This window comes from Pistacia vera, unplaced genomic scaffold (assembly GCF_008641045.1).
Source record: "Pistacia vera cultivar Batoury unplaced genomic scaffold, PisVer_v2 Contig684, whole genome shotgun sequence".
In the NCBI taxonomy this organism is placed as follows: Eukaryota; Viridiplantae; Streptophyta; class Magnoliopsida; order Sapindales; family Anacardiaceae; genus Pistacia; species Pistacia vera.
In genome coordinates this window covers 31,482-53,835 of record NW_022196539.1, presented here as the reverse complement: position 1 = coordinate 53,835, position 22,354 = coordinate 31,482, and the positions used below count along the sequence as shown (strand labels likewise).

The following is a 22,354-nucleotide window of genomic DNA, read 5'->3' as shown; positions in this document are numbered from 1 at the left end:
TAAGGGTTATTTTGTAAATAGAGAGGGTTTGTTTAGACATTTAGATATGTTTAAAAATTTTAATGAGATAAATTAAGAAATGGGGCCAATAACATCACTCTTAATTAATTTTAAACGGATCTAAGTTTTTCAAAAACCATAAAAAAAACTCTTTCTTTAATTATAAAAGGTTTAAATGCGCTTCAAATTAAATGATGTTACAAAAGGTATATAAAATTAATCTTGATTATATTTATGTATTAAAAACTGAATTTATTTTAAAAGAATTATATTGACATACTCTCTCTGTTTTTATATAAAAGTCGTTTTAAGGGTGTTTTATTTTTTCAAATTAAAAGTCGTTCATTGTCTTGTCCTTTCTCCACTTTTCGTCATAGCCCACATCTCCTCTGTCTCTCTTTATCTTATCTTATCTTATCTCTTCCCCTCTTCTCCTCTCTTCCATATTTTCCATCGCCCACTTCTTCTTTCTCTACTCCGCGTCTCTGCTTCCATCTTCTCTCTGTTTTTCGGAACAAAGTTTAAAGACAAGATCCTTGACTCGAACTTTATCGGAGGTTAATTCTTCGACTTTAAGGAGCCACGTTTCGTAGAATCAAAGAGATGGAAATGGAAAAGAAATGTAAATGAGTGAGGGACGACAGACTAAAAGAAATAGAACAGAGTAAAAGAAAAGAAAGAGAGGAATGAGCAGAATAAAAGAAATGGAATAAGACAAATGTAAATTATGTAAATATGCAGCGTAAAAGTTTCCCTCCTGCAAAATTAGGGGGAAAAGTTGGGTGAGATAGACAAAAATTTTTTTTATTAAAAATTATGTCCAAGCTTAAAACGATTTTTATATAAAAACAGAGGGAGTAATAAATATTTTGTAAGGTGAATGCTTTGTGGAAAAATAATACTATGATTACAAAGTAGTGAAGTACTACTCCAACATCGTATCAAGCCTTATGACGTTTTGATTTACCATCACTTAAATGACACATTTGATTCAACCGTCATATAAGTGATAAGAAAATATGAGTATGTTTGATGCACAACATTTATATACTTCCTCCGTTTTTATATAAAAGTCGTTTTAAGCTTGCCACGATTTTTAATAAAAAAAAAATTTGTCTCTCCCACCCAACTTTTTCCCCTGATTTTGCAGGTGGGAAAAGAGTTTGCAAGTGGGAAACTTTCCCCCTGCATATTTAAATAATTTACATTTGTCTTATTCCATTTCTTTTATTCTGCTCCTTCCTCTCTTTCTTTTCTTTTACTCTGTTCTATTTCTTTTATTCTATCGTCCCTCACTCATTTCCATTTCCATCTCTTTGATTTTACGAAACATGGCTCTTTAAAATCGAAGAATTGACCTTCGATAAAGTTCGAGTCAGGATCCTGTCTTTAAACTTTGTTCCGAAAAAGAGAGAAAAAAGATGGAAGCATAGACGTAGAGTAGAGAAAGAAGAAGTGGGCGATGGAAAATATGGAAGAGAGGAGAAGAGGGGAAGAGATAAGATAAAGAGAGACAGAGGAGAAGTGGGCCATGACGAAAAGTGAAGAAAGGACAAGACAAGGAGCGACTTTTAATTTAAAAAAAATAAAACACCCTTAAAACGACTTTTATATAAAGACAGAGGGAGTAATACAAAGAACACCGTATAATTCTAAACAATACTCAACCAAGTTTGGTGGGAATTTTACATTGTATTTTATTAACTAATGCAATGTACTTCCAAGTCCTCAATTCATATCCAATGTACTAATTAATACCACATAAAAGGGCGGCTGAAAGGATGTATTGTATTATTTCAGGCCGAACGACTTACACCTACCCAAGGTTTGACGAAACGACGATTGGTACCCAAAAGGTTTGAAAACGACAAACAGGTACCTTCAGTCATGTGCTGTTAGTGATTTCTGTTTACTAATAGTGAAAAGACTAGAATGCCCCTAGAGAAATATTAGTCCATTTTTTTAATTAGTTTAGACCCCTTAAGTTTATTAAATTCATCAAATACCCCCAAAAACAAGTTTAAAAATTAACAAAAACACCCCCAGTCACCCATACTTGCCAGATTCCGACAGCCACCGTCGGTGGTAGTCGGAATCTGTCACAACGATTTACACCACCACCGAAAATTGTCGATACTTCACCGATCTGACCGGAAAGTGACGACCAAAGTAATGACCGTCGTTGACTGTCAACGACGACCAAATCTTGGCCATCGTTGACAGACAACGACGGCCACATCTTTGGCCATCGCTGACGGCCACATCTTTGGCCATCGCTGACGGCCAAGATGGAGTGTTGCAACCGTCGACAGCCAGATCCGTGACGGATTTGACCAGAAAAGGCCAGATCAATGCATTACGACACAGATCCAGGTGTTTTTGTCATTTTACAAAAAATTTATATATTGGGGTGTTTAATTAAATTAGCAAACCTAGGGGATTTTTTATAAATTTTAAAAAAACTAAAATATCAAACTTTCAAGGGCATCCTAGTCTTTTCACCATTAACAAACGGAAATCACTAACAACACATGACGAAATGTACCTGTTTATCGTTTTCAAACCTTTTGGGTACCAATCTGTCGTTTCGCCAAACCTTGGGTAGGTGTAAGTCGTTTTCCCTATTATTTCATTTACTTTGACAATTTTTAATTAATATATATAGATAATTAATATTTTAAAATCACACTAATAAAAAAATATTATCCTTGGGGGATTTTCATATGAAATACCACTATCAATCCACCTATATAAAAGTGTTTTAACACTACAATTTTTTTATTTTTTTATTTTATTTTTTTGCTAAAAATTATAATAGAATAGTTTCTCCTTACATTAACTCTGTTTGAATAAACAACAAACTAAGGATAAACTACTTAAGAGCTCTATAAATAAAATCTCTACTTATAGGAACTCTATTCCTATAAATGATAACAGAGCCTATTACTTGTTAAACATAAATTCTCAACTCCCGAAACTAAAATAATAAGATAAAATTCCAGAAAATATTTATGAAAACAAAATTTCAATATATATCAGTTTACCATATATTAAGATGCATACCTCAGATTTTCCCATACAGCTAATAAAATGAGAAATTTTTCGATAAAACAGGCATTGAATAACACAGCAGATTGGCATGAGTTGAAATGGAACATGGTTGTAAATTTATACCTCAACTTAATAGTATTTTCATTGGTTCAACCGTCTTTGAAGTTCCTCGACAAATTTACTTCTGGGGACGGTCTCCTCTACAGTGGTATCGATGTTCTTTAACTTTACAATTCCTTCGTTCAGCTCCCGCTCACCGACAATTACCATCCAAGGGATTTTTGACTCCCTGGCGCGATCTATGAGCTTCATCACTTTCTTGTGGACCATGAACTCTGCTTTCACCTTAGCATTCCACAGCTCACTAACTAGCTCTGCCGCTTGAGGTAGCTTATCTCCAAGCAAGGCCACCAGTACTTGTGTCTCGCTGGCTCGGATTGTCTGCCAACACCAGAGAAAACAAGAAATGGCACATTAGTGCCTACAACAAATACAAGCACAGAGATTTCTAAAGTTATCCACCAAATGAACTTAAAAATGGAGAAATGTTAACTAAATTCTCTTTCCCACTATTTCATTTTCCTTTTGACGAGCATATAAAAAACAAAGTTATCACTATTTTAACCATATTATCAACTTGCCACATTTTTTGTTTTTGTACATGCATCAAGTGGAAGTGACACAGTGAAAAAGGAGAGTGGCGAGCTTTTCTCCTTAAAATAGAACATTTCTACCCCAAACCATAGAGACCATGTAAAATCAAATGATAGACCCTTGAAAGGGATAAGATTTTATCTAAGCTTGACAAGGATAACTTAAAAAGCACTTCACAGATCTAACTCTGCAATCTAAAAGAAAGCATCATTTGTTTTTCATCTTTTTGTATTTTCTACACGTCATGATGAAAGTAAGAGTGAAAAAAAAGTGCAAAAGAGAGTGTTCCTAGCACTCCTAATCAACCAAATATTTGTAAAAGTAACACTAAATCTACAAAGAAAATGAGCACAATAGAATGCTGTTAACAAACAAATGAACAAGGCTGGGTTACAGGAAACATCCAATGGGTGTAGAATATTGGAGCAATCAACACATTTATTCCTCAACAAAATGCACAGTATAATATTTAGCTAATAATTGACTCACAGAAACCAACTATATATGAATGTTATCATCACCTGGTTCCTTTCTTTTTGTAGCTGCTCCATTATAGTAAACACTCGCTCAATTCCAAGACTGACACCAACTGCTGGAACCTGCTTTGTACCAAACATTCCAATAAGGTTGTCATAACGTCCACCAGCAGCAATTGAACCAACCTGAGTACATAAAGGAGTTAGTCATATTATCTTAGCAACAACTATAAAACTAATGCCGGGAAGAAATTATAAGATGACAAATGAATAATGATTTACATAAATTTGATAGAGATGCCATATTTCAATAGATTTCATTTGATATCATTTAATCCAGTGGTAAGCAACAAAGAGGAAATTTGGTTTATGATTTAACTCATATGACCAATCTCTTTTATGTTGTTCTAGCTACCCTTTACATTTTCATCGAAATGTAAAGAAGTGGGAGTTTAGCTTCTATCCTTCTTTTATCTACTACATCCTTCTTCCCCAAGAAGCTATAGAGATTGGGTACAGAACTCAGCCTCAGTCCAGGAAACATAGGCTTGATTTTAGAAATGTAAACTGTTAGGGTTAGACTGAGCTGGCACAATCTATAGTCAACAGACAATACATTCATGAACTGGTATGGCACAACAGCTACGTTTTATTAGCTATAACTATTGGACAGTAAGCTGCTGAGACAGTACACTTGATCACTGGATTAGGAACCAAAAAAAAAAAAAAAAAAGACCAAAATGTACAAGAAAGAGCAAAAGGGACCTCAAGGTTTAGCAAAACTGCCAAAACCCAAGTGCTTCATGCAAAGACAGAATATGTGACTCAACTGGGAATTATTCTCATGGACTTGGTGACATGACCAGCCCCATTCAACAACTCCACTTGTAACTTATCTTTTGCTAGCTTGGATTGGGCCCCAGCTAAGTATTAACAAGTCAGGCACAGTCCTAATCAGGCTCCAATCAAAATAAGTAGCCCACTTTTAATAAGGTATCTTAATAAGCCTTTAATAATTAAAACTTAATATGCATGATTTTATTTGTAAACTTACTGAGCATTCATATTACACCACATGTTACCTCAATACTGGAACAAGCATGACATTGCCATTATCTAGGGCAATGGTAGAAGTCAGATAAGCACAAAGAAAAGATTTGATTTTGAGAGTGGTCACTTCAGCCAACCAATCCTCGGGCAAACTCAAAGATTTGATCTTTAACAAGTTTTATTCCAAGATATATTCCATCAAATATGTTTTACCAAAAATTGCAAATAATAATTGCTTTCATGTATGACAGGATTAACTTCTGATGAATTTAGTAAAAGAAAAATCATCATAAGAGTGATCTATGAGCATAATTACAACAAAATGATCCAATATTACTTAATAAAATGTCACAATAATATGGTATGCAATATGTATATCTATATATATATCAAATAGCCTTGATGAAAAGAACTAAATGCGGATGCACAACTAGAATTTACCTGTGTCTCCCCTTTGAAAACAGCTTCATAAATCACTCCAGTATAATAATCAAGACCCCTCGCAAGACTCAAATCAAAAACAACTTTGTCAACACACTTAGACTTTTCTAGAGCTTGAAATAAAATTTCAAGGTCATCCAATGCAACTTTTGATGAATTGTTTTCCAAAAACTTGCTTCCTTCCTGTTTAAGCTTTGACAACAATACCAAAGGGGATCCTCTTTCCTTCACAAAATTTCCAATCTTATCTGCTGTCTCAACAGTTAAGCCCTTTTCCTCAACCTAGAAAACATTAGTTTTACAATGTTATTAACAATGCAAAATCATGAGTTTATGACCAACAAAACATGGCAAGAGCTGAATATTGGAGAACAAAAAGAAGAGAGAAGCAGGGGAAAGAGGCAAGAGATATACTTATTTGGCAATAAAAGAGAAAAATTATAAAAACAAAATGGTCAATTTAGCATTTATTTTCAAATAAGTTAGAACAAAAAACAGTATAAATTATACTCTTGCAGAGTATAAAAAAGCCTGACGCATTCACCATTATGCAATATATTTTACAAAGAAAAACGAATATTAGCAGTAGGAATCACTTTCAATCTCCATCATACAGCAGACAAAGATGCAGTGAACCTAGTCTATTGATTTTTGATGCAGCAAAGGGGAAAAAGAGTTGTTTGTTTATTTTACTTTAATATAGTAAAATTGGGCTACAACCTTTGCAAAACATCTTATGAAGGTAAGACTTGCAGGGCTTAAAGTATTGAGTCATCACTAGTCTAGAAGTAAACCAGACTTGCAAGAACTGCTTTCCAAATTAAGATTCAGAAAACCGATGGTACCTTTCATCTTACTATTCTGACTCAACCTCAAAGCAGCAGGGGCAAGGAGTGGGTAGTCTAATTAATAGGAACCTGACTTTGTCAGGCAATTGGTTGTGGAGATTTTTCTTAGATAGCAGCTCTCTTTGGCACACAAGTGCACTGAGTATGGTCTCCAATAAAGCAGCCAGGACTCCAATATTGCCGTTAAAGGCCTGAGCCACTGACATGGGACTCTTATTTCTCATGGTCGGCAGTTTAAATTGGTTCCAATTATTTCATCTTAAAAATCAGTGGACTACATTTAAGAAACTGTACAAGACTGATAAGAACCTGTGAATAACAATCTTAGTCTCCCCAGGCCAAAGGAAAGCAAACCAGACATTAGAACATTAAAAGCAACCTGTATGGACAATAATGCACAATGGAGTTGCATGGATACCTATATGCTTACCATTTCTTTTTTAATCTGCTCAAATACATGGTAAGATAACAAAAATTTTCCAAAGGTTTCAGAAATAATAGAAGCCTCCCCTTTTTTTTAATGAACGAGATGTCTAGGTCAGTTGCATACACCTCAACTAATCTATTTTTTAAAATCAAAGTGTTCGCACCAGCAGTGACGGATCCAGAAATTTTTTTTAGGGTTGACCAAAATAAAAACTAATTACATATTAATATTTTTGTTAGAGTGGGCCAAAATCCAAAAATTATATATATTAATATTTAAAAAAAAAATTGAGAGTGGGCTATGGTGGGTTGGATCCGCCCCTACGCACCAGTGTGTGTATGTGTGTGCACCTTAACTAAATCTCTGAGGCCCATTAAACATCCTACAAGCACCTCTACTAATCTTTTTTTTTTTTTTTATGACCGAAGTGTCTAAACCAGTTTGTACGTTTCTCAACTAATTTATGTAGTCTATTAAACACCCTATAAGCTTAATGTTTCAAGATAAGCTACAAATGTGACAAGTGATTCAAACCCCAAAAGCCAATGAATTGAACAAACTTTCTTAACCGTCAGACCAACTCCTTAAGGTTTAACAGAAACCTCCTTATAGTAAAATTTTAGGTGTCAATATAAATAGTAGAAAGTCAATTTTATTATGGAAAATGATAGAGTTACAGAAAGTTATACACCTAATGACGTGACAAAATCATGACCCTTGATTAAAATAAAATTATTATATATCAACGATCAGGATTTTATCATATCATTCAATACACAAATTCAGTATATACCCTTTGATAACTATAACATTATTCTTTTATAATACTTACCAAACTGTAACGGGGTTTTGTTATTACATCATACCTAAAACGTATACGCGTCTTTAACTTGTTAACATAAACGACTCTTACCTAAGCATTCTCATTGGTTAATATACACCGACGATCAAATATATAAAAACTCTTGGGTTTGTTTATATCATTATATGTTACACAGATTTGGATGGATGAGAAGATGACATCATGATGAATTGACGGTGAAAATTCATTTTAAACTTAATTTAAATGGAAATAAAATTATAAAAGAATGAGATGAGTCATCACTTAATACAAAAACTAGGGTTCCTTCTCAAATCTCAAAAAGTGAGCTTGTCGGCAGCCGACCACCTGAAAATACTTTTAACATTTGTATTTTATTTATTTAAATTTTATTATCATCTAATATTTAAAAAAAAAAAAAAAAACTATTACTCTAAAATGGGTTTCTATTGTATAATATTTTTTTAATTATAAAGAAAATATTAGGTTAAAAAGGACCATAATTTGTGGGAAGAAAAATTTAAAAGGTAAAAATGATGATTTATCATTAACATAAATAATATCTTATATAGACACGCGGGATGTCAGAACTGGCCACGTCATCACCAATCTAATATCAGACACTGGTAGACCAAAAAAAAAAGAAAAAGTAGAGTTATCCATTTCTGATATTCTCAACGATAGGGAGGAGCGGGGGCTTCCGAGCCAAGCCTTTTCAGATCTTTTATTCACTCTATTATTATCATTATCACTTCAATATTTACTGGATTTCCTAAATTCATTCAATTATTACATACAAAATAAGTTAGAGTTACTTCCACGGACCTTTCTTTTCCTCTGTTTTCGATATTTCATCGACGCGTAGAAAATATCATTAGGTTAACACAAACGCTCCATCTTTTGGACAACTTATTAGTAAATAAAGTTGAAAATGAGTAAGGAAAATAACTCCAATGGAACATAATACATGGACAAAGATCTTTATTTTTCGTTTTTCAAAAGTTATAAAATTTAGGCAGAAGTTAGAATTACTATTTTTGGGTGATCGAGTGATTCGATAGGGACTCTTATATGTATTACTTAAGAGGTCATAAGTTTAGGTTTCTTATTGATTATTAGTAAAGATAGTCATTGAAACTCTTATTTAACCGATAGTTTTAAAGTCTCAATAAGGTGTACGTAAACTGATGCAGATATTCTCGACCATCCCAACAAAAAGAAAAAGAAAAAGGAACTGCAATGTCAATTCTTTCAAAGTCACTTTCGGCAAGTGAGATCAGAAATCTGAACTCTTATTTGTATTTTTGAACTCTTTTGTCTCGTCTGTAAGGGTTTCAAGTTACAAATTAAACAAAACAAATAGGTAAGTAAATGTAACATTCGGGTAAACCTTCCAGTGATTATTTTTATATACATTCAAGAATTTCTATCGTCTTACTTAATCACCCAAAAGTGATTAATGTAGGAGTTGATCCCAACTTCGTATATGTATAAGATCGTCATCAAATATATGTATATGAAATTTGATCTGATCAACCTTATTGAATTATTCCTTTAAATTTTCTTAAAGTTACTTAACAAACCTGAACGCGTTATTAAAACGTTATTTATATTCTTTTCTTTTCCTCTTGAAACCATCAAAGGTTTAACCTTTCAAGTACACCTCCCTTGACATTATTTATCAAAAAATCTAGCCGTTAAGCCCTCCATCCTCTCTTCTTAAGAACTCAACGTCAGGTACATTCATTTGGTCTTCCTTTTCAATCTTCTCTCATCAAAATCAACTCCCTTTTTGAAACATATTCCCATTGAGAACCCCTTTTCCTTTCTGGGTTTTCCACAAAATCTCCTCTGTTTCCCCCTGTTTTTCCACCCCCTTTTTCAATCTCTTCTAGTCATTCCCTTTTTGTTTTGATTGTTTTAATACAAACCATATTTCTAGAATTTGTTGTAATACTGTTTTTGGTTACTAAAACAAAGACGATCATTTCCTTCATTGGAGTGCTCTGTTTCTGTTTTACCGTTTTTTATACCTTTTCTCCCTCCAAACTTTTGCTTTATGGTATAATATACTAAATATACAACCATATATCCTAATTTTGGATATATTTAGATTTTGTTTACTTCTGTTTCTATGTTTCACGATCTATAATCGCTTTATTTTCGCTGGTTTCTCGTACCCACCTACCAGATACAGTTTTTTTTTTTTTGTTTTCCTCTACTTCAGTTAGTTCTTCTGTTTTTCTTATATTTAACACTGGTTAGTCTACCTGATTTGTTTCCCATTCCCGGAAAATAATTATAATCCTGGGAAACAAATAGAAAAGGATGGGTTTTTCTTGGTTTCTGAAACTGGTATTGGTTCTTGGTATTTTGAGTTGTTGTGTTAATGGTCTCGGTGTGAACTGGGGAACTCAGGCTACCCACCCACTGTCGCCAAAGACAGTGGTACAGCTGTTGAAAGACAATGGAATTACAAAAGTGAAGCTTTTTGATGCAGATAAAAACACCATGAGTGCTCTTGCTGGTTCTAATATTGAAGTTATGGTGGCCATTCCTAATAATCAACTTCTGGTTATGACTAATTATGATAAAGCCAAAGAGTGGGTGAGGAGGAATGTCACAGCGTACAATTTCAAAGGTGGTGTTAATGTCAAGTAAGTTCCATTTTTTGTTTATAAATTTTTATTTTTGTTGTTGATTTGTTGATGTGGGGTTGTATTGTTCTAGCTGGCATTGATGTAGTTAACCTAATGTCAATGGTTTTTCTAATGAAATTACTAATTTTTTTAGGGTTTTATTTGTATGAGCTTGTGATGTATTGATTTTGGATACTTGTTTAAATTTGTGATTTTAGTTTATGATAGTCTTTGTGTGTATGTGTTAAATTTCTGCTCTGATGCATCAACTATGTGACTGAATTCTGATAATTCTGATTGCTGATGCCTTATTAGAAGAATTTGATTGTATGCTTTAATTGCTATTTTTACATTTTGTGTTAAGTCCTTTTCTGCCAGAATTTTAATTGTATAAAACGAGAGACAGAACCCAGATAAAAGGACTTCTCAAACTATAACAATAGAGTTGTCCAATTTTCTAATGCAATAAAAATATCGTGGTCATCCACCGAATCATAGGTAGAGAAGACTTCCATCAGTGCATTACACATTTACAGCAGAATTAAGTGTGTATTGAATCTGAAAAGCATGTAAGACCTGTTTGTTAGCTGACTCAATTCTTTAATCTGCTACTAGTTAGTGGTTAAGAATTGTTTATTGGAAAAAATTGATATGGATCCAATGTGCATTTAATGGACGGCTATGACTCAGCTTTTCAAGTACCATAGTTTTTGCAGTCTAAATCTGATTTCGATTAAAGTTTCAGCTATCTTTTTAATTTCTCTATACTATAGCACATGGTGATAACTTTTGAGAAAAGGAAAAGGGGATTTGGGATCTTGAATATGAATTTGTTGCTTTTACAAACTTTTGTCCATACATGGTTGTCTGCAGGAGCATAAGATTCTTGTACTGCAGCTTTTCTGTGAATGTTTTGTATGGAAACAAAAGGATGAACAACAATTATTTATATTTGGCGCTCTTAAAGCTGACTGCTGGGTATAACATCAGATAGGAAAAGAAATATTCATGTAAATTATTTGAGAAACAGAACAATAAAATTCATCTAACAGTTTTGGATATAGTTGATGAGAACGGTTTAACTCTTTCGCACCTGCTTGGGCTTGATAGCCAGTGGCATAATGAAAGAACTGACATATGAGTTCCGTATTTCAGCCTCTTTTCTTTTGCCAAGATCTTTTCCATGGAAATATTAGTTATGATTTGTTGTTTTAATATCATAATCATGGACTTTTCAATGCTTTTTTTAATTAAAACAGATTTTGGATGGGAAAGATTGTGACCTCATTTTGTGTATGAACCATATAAAATGTGTTGTGAAATTATCACACATCATAGAACAATAAGTTGTCAACTTGATTTATTTTTAGTTTCAAGTTAAATGAAGAATCTGGTTCTTCATCATGGTGTTATATTAAAGATCTCTGTTAAAGAATCTACTAGTTAAATATTTATCAGCCAGGTAAACCTTTCTTCTGAGCTGGGAATGGAACAAGATTCCAGGCATGTCTTCTGAAGTTGCTAATTACTAAAATAAAATGGTATCTTATGTTGCTTCTTCCAATATACATAATAGTTCATAAGACTTAAGGAATATGATTGAGTTGTCTCAATTGCTATCAATTGTTCTTATTTTCATGTCACTTGGTTAAGAAATTTATATCCATCCATGATTTATGAAATTATTTTATTGCTATTCTAGTTGTATTTGTATTGTTGTTAGATTTGTGGGGGAAGGGGCTTGGCAAATAACAGGCAGTCTCATTGATTTTTCTTTTCTTTTCTTTTTTTAAATCTTGCCACAGATACGTTGCGGTTGGGAATGAGCCTTTCCTCACATCCTACAATAATTCATTCCTAAATTCCACTTTCCCAGCGCTTCAGAACATTCAAAATGCCCTCAATGAAGCTGGAGTTGGAGATTCCGTAAAAGCTACTGTGCCCTTAAATGCCGATGTCTATGAATCACCAGAAAACAATCCTTACCCATCTTTTGGAAGATTCCGTACTGATATCAATACAGAAATGACCCAGATTGTTGAGTTTCTAAATAAGAACAAAGCTCCTTTCACTGTAAACATCTATCCTTTCCTAAGTCTCTACGGTAATGACGATTTCCCTGTAAATTATGCTTTCTTTGACGGGGGTACTCCAATTGTTGATAGTGGAACTGGAATCCAGTACACCAATGTCTTTGACGCCAACTTTGATACTTTGGTTTCGGCTTTAAAAGCTGCTGGATATGGAGACATGACCATTTTGGTAGGAGAGGTTGGTTGGCCAACAGATGGGGACAAGAATGCGAACAATGGTTTAGCTGTTAGATTCTATAATGGGCTTTTACCTAGACTTGCAGCCAATAAAGGCACCCCTCTTCGGCCTGGATACATTGAAGTTTACTTGTTTGCTTTACTTGATGAGGATGGGAAGAGCATTGCTCCTGGTAATTTCGAGCGTCATTGGGGAATCTTTAGGTACGATGGACAGCCTAAATTCCCCATGGATTTGTCCGGTCAGAATCAAAACAAACTCCTTGTTGGTGCAACGGGCGTGAAATATCTTGCTAACAAATGGTGTATGTTTAATCCGAATGCCAAGGATGTGAGCAAACTTGCAGCTACCATAGATTTTGCGTGCAGTAATTCTGACTGCACGACCCTTGGATATGGTTCTTCTTGTAACAATTTGGATGCGAATGGGAATGCTTCGTATGCATTTAACATGTACTTCCAAATTAAAGATCAGGATGAGTTGGCCTGTGGTTTTCAAGGTTTGGGCACAACTACTACACAGAATCTTTCAACAGAGCAATGCAGTTTTCCCATTCAGTTAGCTTCATCTTCTTCTTTTTTCAGCCCCTCACTTGTGGGTTTGGCATTGATGATGATGGTGTCAACATTTATGTTGCAATAGATTTATTAGATAGTGGATAGAATCTTCTTCTATTTCTCCTTTTTTCTCACTAGTTCATTTATTTTTGATAGTTTCGTGTACGATACTTCGAGCCTATATTTATTTTTCCCGATTTATTCAATAAAACTACACTTCATTTAGCTTGTAAACCTCAATATTTTTCATCTAAATTTCAGTTTTATGATGTTTTTGTGATGATGCCATGAAATCGGTAAATCTTGTAGGATTCTCATTCATACTGTGCTCAAACTTCTTGCTGCTTTATAGTAGCAGTTTCATGACAACACATATTGTCAAAACCTTATTATTTCAATATTGAATTTACATTTTTATGAGTCAGTGAAAAATTACTTAATTATCCTCGTATTGTTTGCGAGATTTTTATTATTTCAAAACCTTAAGAGGATTTTGCTATTCAATAAACTCTAATAAATACTGATATCTTAATAACATGAAATGATATTTAGTTAACGCATAACAATATTTTAAAAGTAATAAGATATTATTGAAATTAATATTGCTTGTAAATTTTTGTTTGTCATGTCTAAACATAATAGTGAAACCTCCTTATCAATGGATATTCATTCTGCAAGAAAAATTCCGAAATCACAATCAATTATGAACAATAATCAATCAATCAAATTCAAAATTCCAAAATTCCAAAATTTATAAAATATTGAATTTACAATCAAGGATTATAGATAAACATGTTTGTGCCATGATTGTCATTTCTTGAAATCCTAATAAAAATGACAGAGAGCGATAAGTCTTCCTTTCCAATAACATGTTCTGTATGACAATTTACAAATGAGTTAAGTTGTTCTATGTTGCATTTCGAAAGGGGATTTAACCAATTTTAATAATGGTTTATTGAGCCCTCTCATTAAAGGCCCAAAAACCTTGAAGCCCGTTATAGGCTCAAGCCTACACCAATCGTCAACCCATATTATTATAATGAAGGGTATTTGAGCAATTCTAAAATACTAGAACGATCACATAGAACCTATCAGGATGTCTCATTTGGACTAACCGTTTACCTAGTTTTGATTAAAACAAAATTATACTCCCTCTGTTTTTATATAAAAGTTGTTTTAAGGGGTGTTTTATTTTTTCAAAATAAAAGTCGCTCTTTATCTTGTCCTTTCTCCAAACGAAGGAGTAGAATGAAGGAAATGAAATAAGACAAAAATATAAATTATTTAAATATGCAGCGGGAAAGTTTCCCACCTGCAAAGTCTTTTCCCACCTATAAAATCAGGGGAAAGAGTTGGGTGGGAGAGACAAAATTTTTTTTTATTAAAACCCGTGGACAAACTTAAAACGACTTTTATATAAAAACGGAAAGAGTAATTAATATTAGCCTACAATCAATAAAATACTCTAAGTCATTCATTATCTAAACTTTGATTTGTGGGCATATTTTATAAGGACAAGTTGTAAGCTATACCTAAAATCATGCAAATAAATCATCATCTTGACTAACTTGTTTTTAAAATTCGAAATTTGATTAGTGGAAATTAAAAGTTTAATTATATTATATAAGATATCTCTAACACTTGATGGCGGGAGTATCCAATCAATCAAATTCGTTATTACTTTTTTTTTTTTTTTTAATGATTCTTGAATTTCTTTTTTGTTTATATTATCACTAATCAATTCACAATTCATCATCTAATTATGTTTAATATTTTATCTAACTTCTTTTTTTTTTTTTTTCTTGTTAATTGAGGTATCTGGTTAATTACCGCAACTTAACTATCTAGTAGGATTATAGGAAAGTTATTCCACACCAATTACTGTCGCGTCTCCTTAGGTAAATCACGAAATCAAACCGAGAACTATGGGTGAAGCCATGCATAGCCCTCTTAGTTTGCCCTTTTACTATTGGTACATATTTTATCTAATTTTCCACGTATGATAAAGACAAAAAGGAAGAGAAAAAATCATAATAATACTTTTATTTGAGAGGCTTTGAGTGAGTTGATTGTTATTTGATGGATTTAGGTACATTGAGTATTATTTTTAGTGTTCTATTATTATTTATTTTTTACTTTTTTTCTTCTTTTAGTTATAGATCAATTTTCATCTTCGTCTCGCTTCAAAGATAAGTCCTCGAACTTTGAAAAAAAACCTTTCCTACAACGAGTATTAAAATCAATTATAAGATATACATCAACATTGTGACATTCGTTCCGTGGAAGATTTTCAAGATTTTCTTATAATATCACATAATCATTCAAAATTCATTAACACATCTTTAAATATATTACAAAAAAAAAAAAAAGCTCGACAACCAACCTAAAAACATCATGTCGACACATAATACTCTACCCCAGGATTAGTTGATTGTATATATATTCGTCATTCTTTATTCGAATACTCTTCCAAAAAAAAAAAAAAAAAAAAAGGAAATGGGGAGAGGGAAAATATGAAAAAAACAAATATTGAAAAAAGAGACATACCATTAATTTAGACCCACTATTTGCTGAACATTCAAATCTTAGGTAGCTTGGCTGTTTAATTTTCTGACCCACATCACACTACCAACCCAAATCTACCTTTATTTAAATCAACCAATTTATTTTCAAGACAACCATTTCAATCACTCTAACCAATTTGTCGGTCACCATTTATATTATTTATGAAAATTAAGACATGAATGTTGGTGGGAATTTGCAACTTCATATGGAAACATAAATCTTTCGGATAAGAAGGTGTTATGCCTTGAAGAGTTGAAATTTATGAAACCAAACTCTTCGGGTTCTAAATAAAGTAAACAAAAAACCACCACATTGTGGCGGATGGATAGAGAGCGCATGGTTGAATGTACCCTCCTTTTTCAGTTTGAGTGTACTAAGAGGCGCCAATTCCATATCTAAAAAAAGATTAAAAGAGAAATTTGTATAAATTCTAGAGATTCTATAAAAAGTAAATTACGTACAATAAGTCTCTAAAAAGTAAAACATAATTTGGATCCCTTTACCTAAACATGACCTACTTTCATAGTCTAGGGAAAATTTTAAAACCCTTGAAAAATTGTTATTCTTTTTCCTCGTTGACATGAACACTTTTTTTCCTATCAGTTGGACCATCTGTATCGGTTTCTTTTACTTTTCTTCTGGAGCTCTACTTCATGTATACAGAATCACCTCAGATTACACTGAAACCATGCCAAATTGACATGAGACCGTTTTTTTCTCTTTCAGTCGATCTATGTACTATTTTCTTTACTTGTTCTTCTTAGACTCTTATTTCAATAAAGAATTACCTCATTAGTACTCAACAACCTACAATTTCTTCTCCACAGAAGGTATTAAAATTTTTGAGTGAATCTAAGTAGTGTTGGAAGCATAATAAAGATCAAAAGGAGAAGAAATTAGAATGAAAAGGAGGAGGAATGGTTGACAATAGGCAATAGAATAGAGAAGGGACCCAAGGCCATAATACACGACCCACCCACCTAAAATAAGATGATTATAATTTAATTCACTTTATTTAATTATTAATATTATTTTGAGATTCAATTGTAAAATTTGAGTAAAGGAGGATAAGATTTCTGGTTCTGTGTGTGTTATCTTTCATGCATACACCATATCAAGCATACATGTCATCTACTCAACATGATTTTTTTATTCTCACTTTCCTTTCTTTATTCATTTATTTCAATCAATGCCTTCATTTGGGCAATTAAGCAAACTAGGGTTTCGTTTGGTTGGAATTTTGGGAATACTACTTTAGTATTCCCAAAAGTTAAACAGTAAAATACTCAAAAATTCACAATATTATTCAACTTTATCAACATTTTTTAAACCCCCTAATTTGTTAATTCAATTAATACCCCTAAATATTTTTAATGTTTGTTTACGGCGACTCCAGCACCATCTGGCGGTGTGTGCCGGCTGTCCGTATTTGAGGGTAGATTAGAGTGTTTTTGTATACTTTAATGTTTTATTATAAGGGGTGTTTTGTTAAACCAACAAACATAGGGTGTATTTTATATTTTGATAATCCTACATCGTAATACCCGTCCAATTCAACTTTTTTTTTAACTTTTTTCAAAAAACTTTTCCACAAAAACACAAAATTGTGAACCAAACGGAGCCTAGAAAACCACTTGGAATACTATCACTTAATTTGGTAGTATAATTTTTTTTTTTTTTTTTAACATTTTCTTATGATTTTTTATTTTTTTTTTTTTTTTTTTTAAATGTCTAAGGGTGTCTCAACTAGCTTGCACAAACCTAACAATAATCCTTTAGGACCTTAAACTATCATCAGATAGAACTCTAATGGACACCACCCTATTAACAATCGTGGAGACTCGAATTTTAAGAGACCATATTAGGTCCTCCGTTTGCTTTTTATCATCAAGAATACTCAAACTAAGAGATTATGTTACATCCTCCTTTGCTCTTTACTACAAGTTACTCAGCAGTGGTTTGATTGTTATCTTTGTTTTATCCAAAATATATAACAAAAAGGTTCAACCCATTTATGAGTAGCCCAACGATAAGGACGAACCTAGAGGGCTATGCATGACTTCAATCCACAGTCTTAAGTTTGACCCTTTATTAGGTACAAAAGAAATATTTTTGTCTATGATTTATCTGAAGGAGTGGCAGTGGGTTGGTGCTGAATTGTTTATTTGTATATGGGAACTAATGCATGAAATATAGGAGCATTCTAACTTATTACAAGAGATATGTATGGTGGTTCTAGTTATCATGTAAGAAGAATAAAATATGACAACTAAATGACAATCCTAAATTTATCTTAACTACCCATTAACCAATCCCAATTACCCAACACTTAAATTCAAAGTTTTATTCTATGATAGAAATATAATATAAGATTCCCCATCCATCAACAAACCTAACTTTACTTTTTATAAATTTTCAATCCATCAATCAATCAAATGACCTAATCTAAGCCGTGCTCTTTCAAGCAATGTAATTTTTGAAAGAGTAAACAACTTTTTTCCACCCAAGGTTTGCTTTAATATTTTTCCACCCAAAAAGTTTTAAAACACCACTTTTCCACCCAAAGTTTATATTCCGACCAATCGTAGATCGATTCTGACATCTTTGCAACCCCAAACCACCACAATTTCCTTCCCCGATTATCACTTATTAAAACCTCTCAAACCTTGCTCTCGTCAACCCTACCAATCTCCAACAATCAAGCGATTTGTGAAACGCACAGTCACCCTTCCCAAGTTAGATTCTAACCAGTCCTGACCACCACAAAAAAACTCACTAGAATCCCCTTTTCAAAAACCTTAATAATCTAGACCGAGTTTACTCTCCGTTGCCTATTGAATCAGAAAGTGTATTCTAAATAGTAAATGAAATATAAACTTTAAGTGGGAAAATGGTATTTTTAAACTTTTTGAGTGGGAAAGTGTCATCAAGGCAAACCTTGGGTGGGAAAAAGTCGTTCTCTCTTTTGAAAACTTAAAAACATGCATGCTTTTGTCAATGTTAATTATCTCTATTAACAATCTTATCCAATTGGGCAACGCCATCTCATCACCTTCATATAATTTTTATACCAATTGGTCCATTAATTGTGCTTGCACGAAACTTTATGTTTGAGTACTAGGATTTTTTTTCTTGTTTTCTCGATTGTTTTATCTTAAAATATAATATAAATATTTATGTGAAAGGGGTGACTTCTTGATCAAAGAAAAAACTTGCCAAATGCGCTAAGCGCTAAACTTGAACTTTCAAATTTATTTTCACATACGTATTACATAAAAGTAGCCTAACTATAGATATTAAATCTTTAGTGGGTGGTTGTATATGCATCATATGCACGGAAGAATTATTCCTCACGAAGACATACATTTTTCTTTTTTCTTTTTTATACACGGAATAAGAACTTAAGTGGTCACCTCTATTAAAGGTCGTGGGGGTTCAAACTCGATCATTCTCTTGCTCTTTTACCATCAATAAGACTCGAACTTGAAAGATCACGTTAGATTTTTCTTTGTTCTTTTATCATTGCGCCACCCAGTGCAAGTTAGACATACATTCTTTCATAATAAGAATCTTGGCGGATGACACAAATACACAGTTTATATTAAGAAACACTTAAAAAAAAAAAAAAAAAAATTCAATTAAAATTTGATCTTGAAAAAATGGAGGCAAAAGAATTTTGGAGAAAGCTAATGCATAAGGGTTATTTTAAAATTAAAGGTTATGTCAAGTTTTCTCTTTTGTGCAAAGATTAGTGAGAAAAGGGTTTGGTTTTCTTTCTGAAATGAGAAAGGAGGGAAACTCAGGAGACTGAGCTATAGGCATGGAAACTAGTAACAATGTACAGAAACAGAGGGAAATCTAAAAGCAAAATGCAAAGATGAATGCATGAAGAAGAAAGAAAGGACAAAGAATCACTCAAAACTGTATCCCATTTTCAGGAGAAGCCATTAGTACAAGGCGTCACGTGCATGCCTGGAATCCATCATCCACTTATTTCCCTATTTCATGTACTGCCGAATTACTCTTTCAATTAATTTAATTAAGCTTCAANAAGGTTATCAACCCTAATAAGTAATAACCATTAATTAGTATTTTTTAAAGGTAAAATATCTTACCCATCTAATGCTTTTCAAAGATGGATAATGTTAATGATGTAATACCTTGCTTTTTTAATATTTATCTTACTTAATCAAGGCTTTTGCATATCCTAAATATTTTTTATTGTTTATGACAATTTCTTTTAGAGAGGATTTTACTAAGTAAAGGTTATCATAAGACAATGAGAAACAAAATTTTTATTTATTTTAACAATAAAGATAGGCTCATAACTCAATCTCACAAATTCTCTCTTACAACCCCTCTACGTGACAGCTTCCAATTTTTTGATGATGAATTTTGAGAAATTCATAGAAGCAAAAAACTGGGAACTACCACCTAAGGACTGTGAGAGAGAATTTATGAGATTGGGTTGTAAGTGTAATATTATCCATATTTTGATACACCTTATACTAAAAAAAAAAAAAAAATTAAACAAGAAAAAAGAAAACCCAATTATATTATGAAGTAGTGGAAAAGAATTAGAGAAACAAAAACTGAAATTGTTTATGAACTTGAAGAAACAAATTCATTAAACCCCAAGAGTCAGTCTGACGGTCAAGAAGGTTTGCTCATTTTCTTGAGTTCTTGAGTTCAAACCTTGAGATCACCTACCACAATAACATTGTGGCTTACATAGTCCTTTGAGTTTGTAGGATATTCAATAGATTCTGGAGATTAGTTGAGGTGTCATCGACAACAATAACATTATGGCGCGCAAACTGGCTTGTACAGTACAGTTACCAAAAACAAAAAAACAAAAAAAAACAAATTCATCAATGTTAAAACAAAATCACATGATCTCAAAATTCAGTTGACCTACGAAAGGTAATGGACAAGTAGACAAATTGATGAGGACCCACCATAACACAAAATGAAATAAAAAAACAAAATAAAAAGTGAAGTAATGTGCAAAGTAAGGACAAATATTGATGGGTGGGTGATGTGTTGTCAAAATGTAATGGCAACATTTATCTTCATAGTTTGGAAGGACATGTGAAATGTTTTTATTTTGATATTTNCCCCAATACCCATAAGCACTTTTTGGAACAACCCCAATAAAATTTGCTCAAGAGAGAGATGTTTGAAGAACTGAAGAAGAAGAAGAAGAAGGCCTTAAAGTTTTGAATTTTCACTAATAAGTGGAAGCATAAAAGTAGACTGATACTAAAGCCTAAACAAATAAGCACTGCTAATAGTACTACTACTACTACTACTAGTAGTTAAAAATTTCTCCATATTTTTATATCTAAAACTCTAAACTTTAATTTACATACTGAAAAATGAGAAATTTCCAAGGGAAGATCACTTGGGGACCGAAGGGACCAAGGCCATTCTCATCTCCATAACTTTCTTGTGAGAGTTAGAGTGCAAATAGCTCACAAAAGTAGGACTTTTGGCTGGCCTATACTCAGGCAGCAACCTCCCTGACTTGTACCTCACCCCACATGCATTACATAGAGTTTTTGGACCCAATGGTCCTGCCCTCCACTGTGGGGTCCTTTGTGCTAAGCAATGGGTGCACCTCCTTGGCTGCTGTCCCCCAATGTTCCCCTCCACAAAACTCTTCTCCACCCCCTCCTCCACCTCCTCTTCTTTACTTTGCACATCAGAATCCTTCACTTTGTTGTTGGTGGTGGTGGTGGTGGTGGGGGTGGGGGCGGTGGATTCTTTTTTGGGGACAATGAGTTGACTGTCAGCCAGCCAATAGGCCTGGTGGTGGTGGAGCAAAGGAGAGTCTGAGGTGGGCAAGTTAAGGAGTTGGTTGTGGTGAGTACTACTCCAGGTGGTGAACGGGTGAAAAATTAAAGGTTTATCTTTGGAAATGGAAGCTGGTGGTGATCTCTTTCTTTTGCTTCTGGCCTTGCCTGGAACTACAAACTTCTGTAAAGAAGGTGGGGTTTGTTGGAGCTTATTATTCCGCAACAAGGGTTTTGAGGGTTTTGGTGTTTTTGTACTTCCATTTTCAACACTTGTTTTGGGAACAGCTGTAGCTGGAAGACAGTTCCCTGTGCTTGAAAAACAGTCCTCCACAAAAATTGACAGCCATTCCAAGCTCACATCCACCTCCTGCACTTCCACCAAAAGAAAAAAAAAATCAGTAACACCCAACAAAAAACATATTTTGAGCACAAGACACAAACATTCAAGAACCAAAACAGTGAAAAACTAAGTAAAGTTCAAAACTTTATTTCCATTTCAGACTCTTCTGTCAAACCCAGAAGAGGGAAACACAAACTCACACACACAAAGCAACAAAACTGAGGCGAAAATAAGAAAGAAAGAGGAAAGACAGACCGTGTTTTGAGCGGGGAAAAGGTCATCAAAAGAGGCATGAGTAGTAGTGGCAGTAGTTAAAGAACCAAGCTTGGAGCAAGGAGGAGAAAGCACTTGCACTTGCACTTGCTCTTGCTGGTGGTGGTACTCACCGGAGACAGAGACATTCCGGCAACAGTCCAT

The 22,354-nt window shown here is 33.4% G+C and overlaps 3 protein-coding genes across 3 annotated transcripts; 1 reads left to right on the top strand and 2 right to left on the bottom strand.

The window, feature by feature from the left end:
* Window positions 1-3,060: 3,060 nt before the first annotated feature.
* On the bottom strand, window positions 3,061-6,968 carry LOC116113570 (histidine--tRNA ligase, cytoplasmic-like). Its single transcript, XM_031399715.1, has 4 exons — window positions 6,951-6,968; window positions 5,673-5,954; window positions 4,227-4,367; window positions 3,061-3,492 (listed from the first exon to the last, which is right to left on the bottom strand). The coding sequence occupies exons 1-4, from the start codon at window positions 6,951-6,953 to the stop codon at window positions 3,193-3,195; spliced, it is 726 nt and encodes a 241-aa protein (XP_031255575.1). The 5' UTR covers window positions 6,954-6,968; the 3' UTR covers window positions 3,061-3,192.
* A 3,061-nt stretch (window positions 6,969-10,029) lies between these two features.
* Window positions 10,030-13,319, top strand: LOC116113566 (glucan endo-1,3-beta-glucosidase 8-like). Its single transcript, XM_031399710.1, has 2 exons — window positions 10,030-10,424; window positions 12,212-13,319. The coding sequence occupies exons 1-2, from the start codon at window positions 10,096-10,098 to the stop codon at window positions 13,317-13,319; spliced, it is 1,437 nt and encodes a 478-aa protein (XP_031255570.1). The 5' UTR covers window positions 10,030-10,095.
* Window positions 13,320-21,105: 7,786 nt separating this feature from the next.
* On the bottom strand, window positions 21,106-22,354 carry LOC116113568 (GATA transcription factor 2-like). Its single transcript, XM_031399713.1, has 2 exons — window positions 22,193-22,354; window positions 21,106-21,964 (listed from the first exon to the last, which is right to left on the bottom strand). Exons 1-2 carry the CDS (start codon window positions 22,352-22,354, stop codon window positions 21,200-21,202), a joined length of 927 nt encoding a protein of 308 aa, XP_031255573.1. The 3' UTR covers window positions 21,106-21,199.

Excerpts from the sequence above, each read along its gene's own strand:
- LOC116113570 (XM_031399715.1), bottom strand. Across the intron at positions 4,368-5,672 it reads TTTTCAAAGGGGAGACACAG|GTTGGTTCAATTGCTGCTGG; the intron begins GTAAATTCTAGT and ends TTATGTACTCAG. Across the intron at positions 3,493-4,226 it reads TACAAAAAGAAAGGAACCAG|ACAATCCGAGCCAGCGAGAC; the intron begins GTGATGATAACA and ends TGGTGTTGGCAG.
- LOC116113566 (XM_031399710.1), top strand. The coding sequence starts at position 10,096 with ATGGGTTTTTCTTGGTTTCTGAAACTGGTATTGGTTCTTGGTATTTTG. Across the intron at positions 10,425-12,211 it reads AAAGGTGGTGTTAATGTCAA|ATACGTTGCGGTTGGGAATG; the intron begins GTAAGTTCCATT and ends ATCTTGCCACAG.
- LOC116113568 (XM_031399713.1), bottom strand. The coding sequence starts at position 22,354 with ATGGACTGTTGCCGGAATGTCTCTGTCTCCGGTGAGTACCACCACCAG. Across the intron at positions 21,965-22,192 it reads TTTTCCCCGCTCAAAACACG|GAGGTGGATGTGAGCTTGGA; the intron begins GTCTGTCTTTCC and ends GTGGAAGTGCAG.